A 13456-nucleotide genomic window follows, 5' to 3' on the forward strand; every position below is an offset into this window, starting at 1 on the left:
TTGATCAAAGTTTGGCCGGGCCAAAGCGAGGAGCGACCGGCCCGCCGCCCCTGCCAGCCGGGGCTCCCCTCCGTCCCTGCCTTCCTCCGCGGCCCGGGGCAGCGCTCCCCCGTCCCGGCTCCCTCCCGCGGCACGGAAGCCTATGTGTAGCGAAGTAGGAGGGAGCGGGCGCCTCCCGCTTCTCTCCGCCTGCCCTCTCCTCCCCGCGGCTGGGGCTCTGGATAGGAGGAGCCGGAGGAAGATGACGAGCGGGTGCAATTAAGCCGAACAAGGGACGGGTGGCGGCGGAGACGGCGGCAGCGGCGGCCCTTCGCCCAGGACTGACACATCTCTCTCTCTCTCTCCTCCTCCAGCCATGAAGGCAGAAGCCGGGGAGAGCCGCTGAAGCCGAGGGCCGTCCCGGCGCCCTTATCTATGGCAGCTGCGTGAAGGGGCCGAGTCCCCCTCCCCCGGCGGCGGGGCTGGCCTCGCCTCGTCGCGTCGGGTGTGCGCGACTGGCTCCGGCGCTGGTTCCCCCCCTCCCCTCCCTTCCCTTCCCCGATGTGGGCTCCAGAGGATTTGCTCCTCCTTTGTAACTGGGAATGAAATAATGGCGACCCGGTGGGCAGCGGGGCCACCCGGCGGAGATGGAGACAACGAGCCCCCCCCGGGCGGCGGCAACGGCACCGGCGGCCAGGTAGGAGCGGCGGGGGCGGGCGGGGCGCGGGCTGCGTGTACGCGGCGGCGGGCAGGGCCAGGCCGGGCGGCCGCCTCCCGCTGCGGGGAACGGCTTGGCTGGAGCGGGCTTAATGGCCGCCCCCTCTCTCCCGCCCTTCCTCCCTCCCTCCCTCCCTCCCTCTCTCTCTTCCTGCCCGCCCGCCCCGGAGTCGCTGGGAGTTGGACGCTGGGAGCGGTGCGGCGGGGGGGGAGGCTGCCGTCCCGGCCGGGGGCTCGCCTGGCAGCCGGGGCGTCGCTGCCGGGGCGGGGCGGGGGGGCGCCTCCGCTGCCCGCGTCGCCGACCGGCCGCCGACCTCGTCCTCGGGGCGGCGGTTTCCGTGGGGTCCCCCTGAACCCCCCCTTTCGCAGGGCAGGTCGCGGCGTGTCGCCCCCACGCTCTATTTGTCCGCGTCGTCCCGACGCCCGTCTGCCCTGGCCCCGAGGGACGGGAGCGCTGCGCGGGGCGGCACTGGGGTACGGCTTCGTCCCCACCCCACGTCACCCTGAAACCTTTTAGTCGAAAGACGGGCCTGGCCTCTGCCTCCTTGTAGGCGATACTTACCCCCCCTCTTGCGTGTACTCAGCGGCTTATATGAAACATTTTTCTATCCATGGCATTTGTTGCTGGAACAGTCCTTTGTGTGTTTACTTTAAAAACTTCGTAGCATGCCCTGTGGTGGCACCATTGCATGTTTGGACTCGCAACCCAGAGCTTTTAACACAGAACTGTGTCTGATGTTTCCTTCTGTGCGGAAGCACAGAGGGATCTTGATAGTAATATCTGCAAAACAACTGTAACTTCAGATCCAACGGAATATATGTAACAGCTTCAGTGGACTTGTTCTAAGATGTGCCTTAAACTTGATTTGCAAAGACAAACTTGCTTTTGTATTTCTCAAAGTTGCAACATGTGCCAAAGACAGAAAACTGACTTAAATCTGTGGAGGGCTGTGAAATGGATGCCCCTATCGATGCTTCCCTTTTGTTTGCTGGAATTGAGATACAGTAGACCGATTTCAAACCTACAGAACTGAAAGTGTGGGTGAATTTTAGTTTGGTTGTGGGGTTTAGTTTTTTGAGTTTTGTTTGATTCTTTCAGGACACTGGGTTTTAGTTTACTGCTACCCTTAATTCACCCCTTTGCCTTGGTTTAAAAGTGGCACATATGGTATTGTAAGGTTTTCCTTACTGCCATCACCTCAATTAAGAGATTCACACAGTCTCTTAAAGCAGGTGGGTTAGGTGAGGACAAAATGTGAGTTGTTAAGAAGATGTTAAGATTTAAGACTTCGTGATAAATTATTCTTAATTTGTATGTAGATTTAATCATGCATCATTCTTGTTGGATGTCCTTTCTAAAAACGTGACTGAAAACAAGGCCATTTTTAGAGAACCTGTCCTTTAATACTATTCAAATAGTGTGGGAAGAGGGAGGAAACCACATGTCTAAGCGTAAAATTAAAATCTGCTTTTTAATTCTTGAGTATTGAGACTGCTGGTGTTTTGGCACTGGCAGTTGTCATAATACACCTATCCCCACTGTGGTAAGCCCTAACAAGGCCTGTAGCACTTTTGGAACTCATCATGTTAAAGCTGTCTAATTGGGGACTAGTAATAGGTACCTATTCCATAATAGGTATGGAATTGCGAAATGGACTGTTCTGCCTGTTGTTTTGCCTGATACTTACATGTTGCAGTTAAAATGTAAGTGCTAGAAAACATGCTCTTACACTGATGATTGCCTTAATCACAGCAGGCCTGACATAATCTTTTCTTGAACGTAGATAGCCCTCATGAATGTCTAATCAAGGTTGCAATGCTTTCTCAGTTAGTTTACTATGCATATCACTGTACAGCTTAAAGTCCAACTTATTTTCTTGCAACTTTTTTCATAGATTGGTGTGAAATACTGAGAGAGAGTGAAGATTTGTGGCTTGGGATCTGCTGCTATATGTGAGCAAATCCCCTTAAGTGAAATCTTACTTGTATTGAACAGTAAGAACTGCTTTTCTGCTGGGAAAAAAAATCAGAAAACACCTTTAATGAAACATAATTACTATAAAAAAGGGATTTTAAGTTTGCAGAAGAGTTGCTTCAGTTGCAGGGTTTTATAATGTGCTAATACTGACTTGCAAGGTATTAGCAATTTTGAGAAATGATTTATGGTTTTGGAACACTGTATCCCATATGGTGTTTGCATTGTAATGCAGTATTAACTAATCTACACTTAATGTTTAGCTGTAGACCTATATTCACAGCAGGTTGTCATGAGAAGGACTCCAAGCATAGTCTGTGTTCATCACGGGCAAGGGAGTTGCAACAGAAATGGGGAATTTCAGCCAGTTAAAGGTTTTGAAAATGTACAGCTATAATCCCCATGGTTTGATTGAGAACTGAAAAACTTGTCTGTCCTCTGGCTTCAGAATCACTGGTCAAAGAAAGGGAATGTCTGGCTGAGAAGCTAGTGCTTCTGTGTGTCTTTGCATACAGAGGTGTGAGAATTGAGGACGTGTGACTTGACTCCTTCAGGTAATGCATGTGTTGGGTTGAGAATTGTTTTCTGTTTTGGAGGTCTGTCTGCTCTGATACTATGTTTAATTTGGTCATGCCTTGCCATGGTTTCTATTTTTGTTTTCACTTCATTTTTTTGTTTTCCTGTTGACACTGTACCTGGTGGTCTTTCTCACTTCAGAGCCCCTTCACAAGAAACGGTTGTAGAGAACAAAGATTGTGCATTCAGGCTTGCAGGCTCCTGCCTGAACATACAGCGCCTGTTCAAAGGGACAGATCACTTATTCTGGGCTCTTGGGGGAGCTGGCAGAGAGGGCCAGGGACTCTCAGGGCTGTTTGCCATTCTGTTTGAAATCTGACACACATTTGCAAATGGGTGCAAGAATTGCTGAGGCTATGTTCATAAGGACAGATAAGTGAGAGCGTGTTCCTTCTGGATTTTAGATTAATAGGCATATACTATCTCTGTTCCATCAGGTTGTAGCAGGGTTTTGCTGGAGTGATTAAGCTCTGCTGAGGTACAGGCAGTACTACTTTAGTCACAACATCCCATCTACAGGTCTGTCCAGATTTGAGGCTAGAACTGGCTTCTTTGTTAGTGTGAACTTAGTCTCCCTTTCTCTGCCTAGGAAGGCACAACAAAAAGTGCTTTTTTTGCTTTTCTATTTCCACTATTTTGCATGTACTTAAAAGAATTGCCAAATATGTTTGTGGTGTAGTTTACTGTTAATCTGTATTAAAATTACATTCAGAATGTTAAATATAGGATGAAAAAATATTAACCACAGTGTGTATGGCTTAAAAGCAAAATTTTTATTGTAAACAATAGTTTCCTCAGTTTATAAATACCAAAAATACTTTATTAAGAGTGTTTGATATTTTTCTGTTGGAACTCATTAGAACACACATACATTTAGATAGTTATTGCAAATTTCAAACACTTCACTGCAAATTTGCATTAAGAGTGGGGTGGTTTTTTTGTTATTTCTTAATAACTGAGTTAGGAATAGTTGACTATCTTCAGAGATTCCTGAGAGTTTCTGTATTTGGCAATAATTAGGAAATATATTTACAAAGACTTATGTAAAAGAAAAGTCAGAGGTTATTTAGTATTTGCTTCATAACCATAAATACTGGATTTCAGAAAGGGGGAGAAAACTCCACAATATTTTCACTCCTATACCTTATCAGAGAGAGCACAACTGCGTAAACTGAAGAGAAGCTTGTGCTGAAGGGTCAGGAACCAGAGAAGGGCAATGATGACACTAAAAATAGAAAATGATTGGTGTTCTCACTAACGATAATTAATAGATTGTTTACTATTCTAACAACACAGTTGGGATGACATCAGTAAACTTTGAGTGGTGATTCCCAGATGTGTGTCTCTACTATAGGGGCACAAGCACTGAAGGGCTGTATTTTGATCCTGCATTTCAGTCTTTATGTAATTGGGCCTGTTCGGGAACTCTGTGTTGTTGGGTGTCAGTGCTTTTTTTATGTCTGATGCTTGGAGGCTGGAGGGTTTAACCATAATGTTAAAGATTGGAATTGGAGAAATGCATTTTTGAGATTTTATATGTCAGGTAGTACAGAATACCAAAACTAGTCGTTAGAAGCGTATATTACTTACGGTGATAGAGAATTGTGCACAAGCCTTGCATCAAGGAGGAATAAATTCAGTATAAATACCAGCATTACTAGGAGTTGTGGTTGCAACTGTTCAAAAAGCTTTGAGTCAAAAATCCTGTATAATCATGCAGGTGTAACAGTGACTTCTGCTCTCATTTATGTTGGAGTAAGATAATTTGACAGAACATGGAACTCTTCCATGAGAAAATGTTATGTGTTTGATAAAGGACAATATAAAGCAGCAAATAATTCCTTCAAGAAAAAGAAGGCATCTGCCTTCATGTGTGGCTGCATGTGGTGTTTTTTAAAGTGACTTTTTGCTTCCCAGAAATACACCTTTGTTGATTGTACTGCTTCGGTAATTGTCTGAAAAAACAGAATTTTTGTGAGAGAAACCTGATGGACTGAAGAATATTTTGAACTGTGTCAGTACTTTGCATTTATTGCAGTACGCGCAATAAATAATTCCATTTATTGCATGCACTATATGCATTATAAGAGTGAACTTTTTGCATTAAGAGGTTTAACAAATATCAAAGCACTCGAGTTTTTTCCTTGTATAAGCTATTTTAAATGATTTCTATTATTAAAATGTGAAATAATACATCTGAAGTAGCAGACGTTTATTTCTTGTTATATTTACTTGCTTATGCAAAAAACAACTGAGAGCACAGTTGGGGAAAAGAAGGTATTACATTTTACACACTGTATGCATTTGTGATCGTGTCCATATTGAATGCATGAAAATGTCTTCCTGTAGGTGGATGACCAAATTGTAGCTCAGCAGAACAGTATAGACTCTGCAAAGAGTAAAAGTTTGTCTTTTTTAAAAAATTTTGTGAATACATACATATGTTGTTGTGTAGAAGATGATTAGAATATAAACATGTGCAACCTGAGCCTTATTAAAAAAAAACTTTCTGTATTTCTTCCTAAGGAAGTCTATGTAGCAGTGTTAGACTAATGTGTTAGGAATATATACTGATGCTTTGTAGCTGATGTTTTTTTCTCCGATAACTGGAAGAAAAATAAGTTTTCTATCATTCAGAGGTTGTGTGTTATCCTTCTTTGCAGTTCTTTGTATATTGCATAGGATAGGATAGGAAGCAGATTTTTAAAATTAGGAAATTATGTTAAATGAAAACAGACTTATTTCCTGTTGTTAACAGGGGTCATTGTTCTTAAAAAGCATGAGTTAGCCCAACTGTAAACGGTGAGGCTTCTAAATTGGTGTTGAAACAGTCCGAATTGATGGCACTCCAGAAGTCAGTTTGATGAGCTGTTAGGTAGAACTCTACGTCGGGGCCTACGATCTCAACAAAGCCTTGAATTCAGGGCCTTGCTACAGAGGAAGTGTTTGTCTGCCTACCATTAATAGATAATATATGTATACATACTAAATAATATGTTGTGCCAGGCATAGTAGATAAACACTGGATGAGAGTTATGCTGTCCAGTCAGATTGGTGGATGAATGAGGATAATCTTGTCACACTTTGCCTGTTTATTATACAGAATGTAGATTAATGTAAATACTGTGCATTTCTCCTGTACAAATCCTTCCTATGTCTTGTCATTTAAAAAAATTTTTTTAAAGACAATTCCATGCTATTTTTTTCCCCATCACCTAAAGGTGGGATAAGCTGTATATCATTCTTAAATATATAAAGATGATTTAATAGGAGGGCTTCCTCTGTTGTTTTTTTTTTTTTTGTACTCTTTTTAAACCAGGGTGAAATGCATTTTTCCTTTACTCCAGGGAACTCTAGCTACTCCCTGAATTGTTGTGTTGCATCTTTCGTTAGCAATGATGAAACAATTTTCTGAATTTACTGTTTTATCATTGCTGTCAGATTTGAAGATAACTCTTCTGGGGAGATGATACTAGAGTTTAGAGGCTGGATCACTTAGTAATAGGAAAGTAAAAACTAGACCCAGCTATATGCTTTGTTCTCTGAATCTGTCTCTTTATTTGTATTGGAGGGCCAGAAGTACTGTATCTGTCTGAATTTGGAGTACCCTGTAATAATTCTGTATGTCATCAGTGAACTGTGTTCAGCAAGAAATGTTGCTGCCTTATATTTTCTGTTCCTGATTCTTACACTGAAAACTTGTAGTTCAGAAAGTGTTTAAGTGAAGCACTGTTTGCTGTTGCTGCAGCTCTCTGAACAGCATGATGTTCTAGAGAGCCTGATACAAATCATGTTAGTAAATATTTGGTGCTGGGCATGAGAGGTTCTGTGTGGGCATTCTGGAAAAATACAAGCAGCTGTTTAGATTTTTGGCTCAGGCTTGCAAGCATGAGCATACACCTTTGGGAGTGTAGGTAGTAGGCTTATTTTTGTTCTAAATTTCTTTATTTCCATTTGCCAGCAGCTGCTGCTTTGCTGAGAGAGAATGAGGTGCCTCCTTAGAGGACATGGCTAATTACAGATTGGCTGTTGGTGGAGGGGTGCACTTTGAGATAGACATTTTCTTTTATGTGTGTGTCATTTACATAATGTGTTAGGACACACAGTATGGACTGCATTAAGCACTAGCGAATACACTGTAGGGAATAATCTTGCACTAGCAACACTGAGCTGGCTGGATGACATAATCTTCCGTATTTTAATTTTTGAGGTTTGTGCTTTTTTTACTTTTGCTTGGAGAGGCAGGGAGAAGAAATGAAATAGCAAGCTATAAATTGTATTGAGGAGAGAGGTTCTAAATGCTTCTAAATAACAGTTGCTGTTAGTACAAGTCAGTTGAAAAGAGAAACCCGAGCCTGTTTCTGAGGTGATTTTTTTTTTTACTAGTAGAGATGGTAGTGTGCCCTCCCACTTATATCTATGTGTTCTTATTTGAATACTCTAATGGAGTCCTATTTCTTATTGAATCTTAATTGCAAATCATCTACCCTTTAAAAGACTGTATTTTATTCTATTGTATCTTAATTTTTCTTCTAAGTATATGGAGCTTTTTGTTACAAAGTTGATGAGAATGTAAGAGAATGAATTACTCTTGTAATTAAAAAATACGCTAAAGACAGAGCTGCTTAAACTGCCTTAACGTTAATGTTGAATATGTATGTGTTCTCTACTTCAAATACCTGTGTAATTATTTTTATTCTAAGTGTGAGGACAAAAAAGGCTAAAATAAACATATTTTCATGTGATACGATTTAACACTTTGAGATGAATTGGTGTTGGGTACTACCTGTTCTGACAGTGGAATGAGCTAATTTAAATTCTCAGAAATCCCTTCCAGATCATTTGGCTCATGACAGATACACAGTCTACCCAGTGATACTCTTGTGGCATTGAGGCAAATTTCTCAATTTTGAGAACTAAAACTGAACTCAATCTACAATTTCAGTTGCATTTTTGTATTGGAAAACTTCACATGGAGAGACACTGTTCAAAAACTAGTTTATGGAGCTAAAGTCATGTGGATTTCAAAACCATAAGACAATTCCAGTTATTTTTGAGGAAAACATAACATTTTAACTTGTCCAAGGACTGCTGTATTGTAATGGAATGTGGAAGTGGTTGATTTCCTAAGAAACTTGACTGATATGTAAATATAAATCTTTAATTAAACTTAGTTTGTTATAGTTTAGACATGTTTAAACTCATATGTCCTCGTTTTTATAATGTTTGAAAGGGCTGGAGTTCAGTTGATGCTTGCAGGGGTATGCAAAACTGTCAGCATTTCTTTGTGATGCCAGAATTGAGAATTGAAACATTCTGTTGTTGTTTTGGCCAGCAAAAGAAACAGCAGGTCTAGTATGTGCACCTCAAGCAGGTGGTTCTTACTACCTGTAGGTTTTGACCTGTTTTTGTAAGATAAAGATCTGGTTAGGGTTATCTCTGAAAGGAATGCCACAGTTTTCATGTAATAAGCTGTCCCACTGCAGTTCATGCTTTGTTATTGTTGTGCTTCTCAGCTCTCCAATTTTGATGCAACTTTAATAGGGAGCCTGTGACTCTGGTGAAAAGTATTCCCATGTGTAGCCACAAACATTTCTTATTCATCAGTGGTTGTAAAATCTTACTTGTTCCTTCTTGCATGCATTTTAAAATTTTATTATCCTCAATCACCATGGTAAAAGGTGAGTAAGTAAACTTTGCCCGGAGTAATCAATTTTCATGGCAATTTTACAGGCCTTCTGCTCCATTCTGTGTACTTGCTGTTTTCGTATGGGTCTGTGTGAATACAGTCTCTCAATTTCTGTTTGGTTATTTTCTAAAAATTTGTTGGAGAAGTTGTTTTGGAGTTACCTATGAGGTGGGATTTGAACATGATCTTTTTTGTCTTAGGAAGAAGAATGAATGGCTTGTGTACTGCTCCTGGGGTGTTAAAGTATCCTATCTTGCCAAATTAGCATTAATATGAAAGTTTGAAGAGTGAAACAAGCTTACATGAATGGTTTTCAATGCTCCTCACAATCTGTGCATCTGAATCAGATGCTGGAGTAATTCAGTAGCCATAAGTAGTTTGGGAAGCTGATGTTCTGATCCTGATGTCATGGAGGTAATCTTACAAGCCTTGTTAATTGCCTCTCTTTTGTTAGCATTAATATGTAGTATTAATGCTTTTCAAAAATACTGTATACCTGACTGAAATGGTCCTTGTAGCTGAATTTGTGGAACAAAAATTTTACTGTATGTGAGTGTTACGAAACATGATGTATAGTGGATGCAGGCCAACGCTGGTAGTGTTTCATAGCCAGTGCCCTTTAGGTGTTGTTTTTCATGACTTCTTTATAGGTGGTTTTGAGTATTTTTTTTCTGTTTGCACTGTGACTGAGAATATGATTCAGTTGTATATCTAAATAGGTCTGATAACTTTTTGCTGGTTTTGTGAGTTAAATGGCAATGGAGAGGTAAAATGCTTATTTTTGTATCTTCCTTTTTGCACAGTTTTTGCTTGCTGATGCTGTTATTCAGGTTAGTGAAGATGAATTGTCTGTGAAGAAATGCAGAAGGACTTTTTGGTGTCCAGCACTAGTTGATAAAGAAATAAAATGAAAACTCAGTGTGCATAAATGTCAAGTACGATGTCACATGTAATACTGAGAGGTAATGATTAACTAGGAGCTCATGGGTGAGGTTTTGGAGTTGTGATAGGTAACTCTTCAGGATTAAACAGCAGCTTAATGCTCAGTGTTGGTCAAAAAAGCAAATTGTCATCAATTTCCTAATAATTTTGAACAGTTAATGTTCTCTCTCATGCCTCAGTGTATAAATCCATAGTGCACTTGGAGCTGGTGCTAGGTCTAGGTCTAGTTCTGTCCTGCGCCCTTCATTTTTCCCCATGTCAGCAACCAGGAAGTCTCAGGGAAAGGGAGGCTATGATAATGGAATATATGGAGTTGTTTCTGTACCAAAACCAAATAAGGAAGCTAGGACTTGGCAGTTTGGGAAAGAGGAGACTGTGGAGATGTGGTAGCTTTTTCCATCTCTCTTGAATTTCTGTGGATCATCTTTTTACTATCCAAGAACTTGGGGGCAGCAGATAAGCATGGTTGAGTGAGAACAAACAAAAGGAGATGGTCCTGTTCAGAAAAGTTAATTAAGCTTGTTACTTTGCACCCTAATATTTTGGAAGCTAAAAGTGTGTATGTAAGCTGAAGGATAACCTGTATACATTTTTGGAAGAGCAGTACTTAAAAGTTACTCAATGCCCTTGTAGTGGAATGAATTATGGGTTTTTGAATAATTGAAACTGGGAGGGTATTCTAGCAGTGCTTGTTCTTGTGTTCTTTCCTAATTATCTGCAACTGTCCTCTGTTGGGGATGGGCTAGGTGGACCTTTGATCTGATCTACAAGCATTCTTATATGTTATGATGCTGATTCCCTGAGAGCTCATCAGAATTCCTCCTGCTTTCGGGAGGTTCTGTACTAAGCCTGCTGAAACATGGCAGCTGTTTGCGATCAGCAACAGGAAATACAGTTTTTCAAATGTTGAGGACTTGGAATATTTTTTCTTCTTGGAGGCTCAGGCTACATATCAAACTTAGGCTTTGTTTTTGCTCACTTTTACAAAAGTTGCTATTAATTCTTGCTGTGTCATACGGGTCTAATGTTCTCCAGAGTTGGTAAGTTAAGATGAAATGCACAGTTGCCTACTTTTGTGTTCACCTCATCTTTTCCTCCATTTCCCCTCCCAGTTGAAGGAGAAGTCAAGATGATTGTGTGGCTTGTACACAGAATTTAAATATGCTGTTGTAGTTCTCATCTATTTTCTATCTGTTTGCAATCAGGCACGTAATTTTTATAGTTTGTTGATTTGTTTTCTGTATTACTACTTTTAGCAGACTACATTCTTGATTCCAAGTCTTGCAAATACTGCAGCAGCAAAACCAGTAAATCCTTAAGAGCCAGTGGAATACTCCTTTCTCCTTTTGTGGTGAATGATGCTACTCTGGGTCTTTTGTTCACTGTAGAATAGTTATTCTTCCAGTTCAGTTATGTGGTACCAGTTTAGGGAATGATAATCGCATTTTGAGAGGCTGCACAGCAAGTTACATAGGGTCAACCTTCAAAGGTTGCTGACAGGACTGAGGGGTGTACAGGTAGGGAAGGTATTGGGGGGCGGGAGAAACCCTGCCTGGCAAAAAAAACCCCTTCTCCCCTTCACCAATCATGGAAGTCAGTTATCAAGAAGGTAAAAAAAAAAGTGAACTTGTACCTAAAGAACTGTGAAATGAGGTGGCCACAAAATAGGTTTGCTGAGTTGGTGTTTTTGTTTTTTGTGGGTGGGCAGACCATCAACCCACATACCCCAAAACTTTTTAAAGCTAGATCTCAAATGTTAAAAGGCATCTGTGGCTAAAATGGTTTCTGCTCTTGTAATCAGTGTTTCATAACTCTGAGAAAATAAATTTTTCAAGGTGAGTTAGTAGAGACAGTGGTAATACTAGACAGTTACTCAGCAAGGCGTGTTCAGGGTAAGTTGTATGTAGAGAATAATTTTTTCCTCATTTAAACAGGGGAGTTGTATAAACTTACAGAAAAAAAAATCTCGTGTTCAGTTTAAGACTTCTTAGAATTCAGTGATGCCTGTTTTTCATACTGTCTGGTGTGAGTTCCTTTGGGGAAAAAAAGATTCCCCCCCCCCCAGCATGTTAACCTTTATCCATTTCATGGCCAGTTGTCAGTGGCTTAAATTGTGGATAATGCAACATCAGTCAGTGATGTAATGGTTGTCTCTAGGCTTCCTTGCAGCTCACAATGGGAACCTGAATTTTGGAAACAAAGTTTTATCTGTATATTATGTTCTATGTCTGCTGTGAGGGAGGTGAAGTACAAACACTGCAATCATCTATGTCCCAGAAAGGTGAATCATAATGTTTTAGTGTGGTGTGGTTTTTTTTGTTTGTGGTTTTGGGTTTTTGGTTGGGTTTTTTGGTGATATGTTGTTGTGTGGGTTGGTTGTGTGTTCTGTGTTTTTTGTTGTTGTTTGTTTGTGTGTGTTTTTTTTTCTTTAATTCAAGCCATTAATTCCACCGGATGAGTTGAGAGGAAGGTATTATGTGTGAGATTAAGAACAGGATTTGTGGGAGGGACTTGACCTTAAGTTCAGTTAATACTGTGGTCACTTACCCACTTAGATAATCTGTCCAGCAGATTTCTCTTTCCTGCTTAGGACCCAAGATACCATGAGCTTTTAGTCCTTGGAAGGCTCTTGTAGTCTTCCCTACTTCTGTGAGAAATCAGGGATTACAAGAACATGTCCTCAATTGAGTATTAATAGCCTTTTCAACCCATGAGGAGCAGTAGCGGTTCTTCTGTCTTCTTCATCCCATGGTGCAGTTGCTTTTTTGAAGAACTTTGTTTCTTCCTTCTAGAGACCCTTTTCATTTGGGAAGGGAATAGAACTAGTTGCATTTTAGAATGACTTGCTAGAGAAGAATCTTCCAATTAATTCTTACCCCTTAATAAAGCATTTCTGGGATAGTTGCACTTTCTTTCACAAGCCTGTTTTTTCACTGCTACCTCATTTTACGTATTGCTATTACAGAGTGGTAGTAGAGGCTTTAGTGTTCCGTTACACTATTTTGTACTTCAAGTTCTATCCAGTTCCCAGAATTTCCATCATATTTATTGCTTAAAATGACTGCAGTCCAGACTACCTTTTTTTAATTCTTAAGTGCAGATTTAGGATAGATGATTCCAGAAATTATAAAAACATATGTGTAGGAAGACATTTTGTGATGATTTATGTTAATTAAAGGTTTTCTTTAATAATTGCAAAAAAAGTATTTACAGTCTAATTTAAAATATTGAAATGGGGGGAAATGACACTGTTGTTACTTCATAAAATAACCTGTGTAAACCCTTTCAGCTGAAGATTCCTATGGACTTCAACAGGCTTTGAATCACCAGTACTAGTAAATAAGCTTTTGAAAAGAGGCTTTAATTCTTGCAAAACCCAGTTATGCCTATTCTATTACTGTTCTCTAAACAAAACTGACTGCATTTTGTATTATATGCTAGAATACAAGTAAATAACTTACATCATATACTTTCTGCAAACCTTTTGGAGGAATCAGTGCCAGGTTTAAACACAGATACCCCAAGCAACTAACATTTTGTCCAAGAGTAAAAAGCATATAAATACAAGTTCTGTTTCT

The 13456-nt window shown here is 40.5% G+C and overlaps 1 protein-coding gene across 1 annotated transcript in view; it reads left to right on the forward strand.

Annotated features, from left to right (window-relative positions):
* Window positions 1–245: 245 nt before the first annotated feature.
* Window positions 246–13456, forward strand: part of ARHGAP21 (Rho GTPase activating protein 21) — a 118380-nt gene continuing 105169 nt past the window's right edge. The window contains exon 1 of the mRNA XM_074900140.1: window positions 246–676. Within this exon, the coding sequence (XP_074756241.1) occupies window positions 590–676 (87 nt within the window). The 5' untranslated portion in view covers window positions 246–589. The remainder of the gene's footprint in view (window positions 677–13456) is intronic.

Source organism: Athene noctua, chromosome 2 (assembly GCF_965140245.1).
Source record: "Athene noctua chromosome 2, bAthNoc1.hap1.1, whole genome shotgun sequence".
NCBI classification, from domain to species: domain Eukaryota; kingdom Metazoa; phylum Chordata; class Aves; order Strigiformes; family Strigidae; genus Athene; species Athene noctua.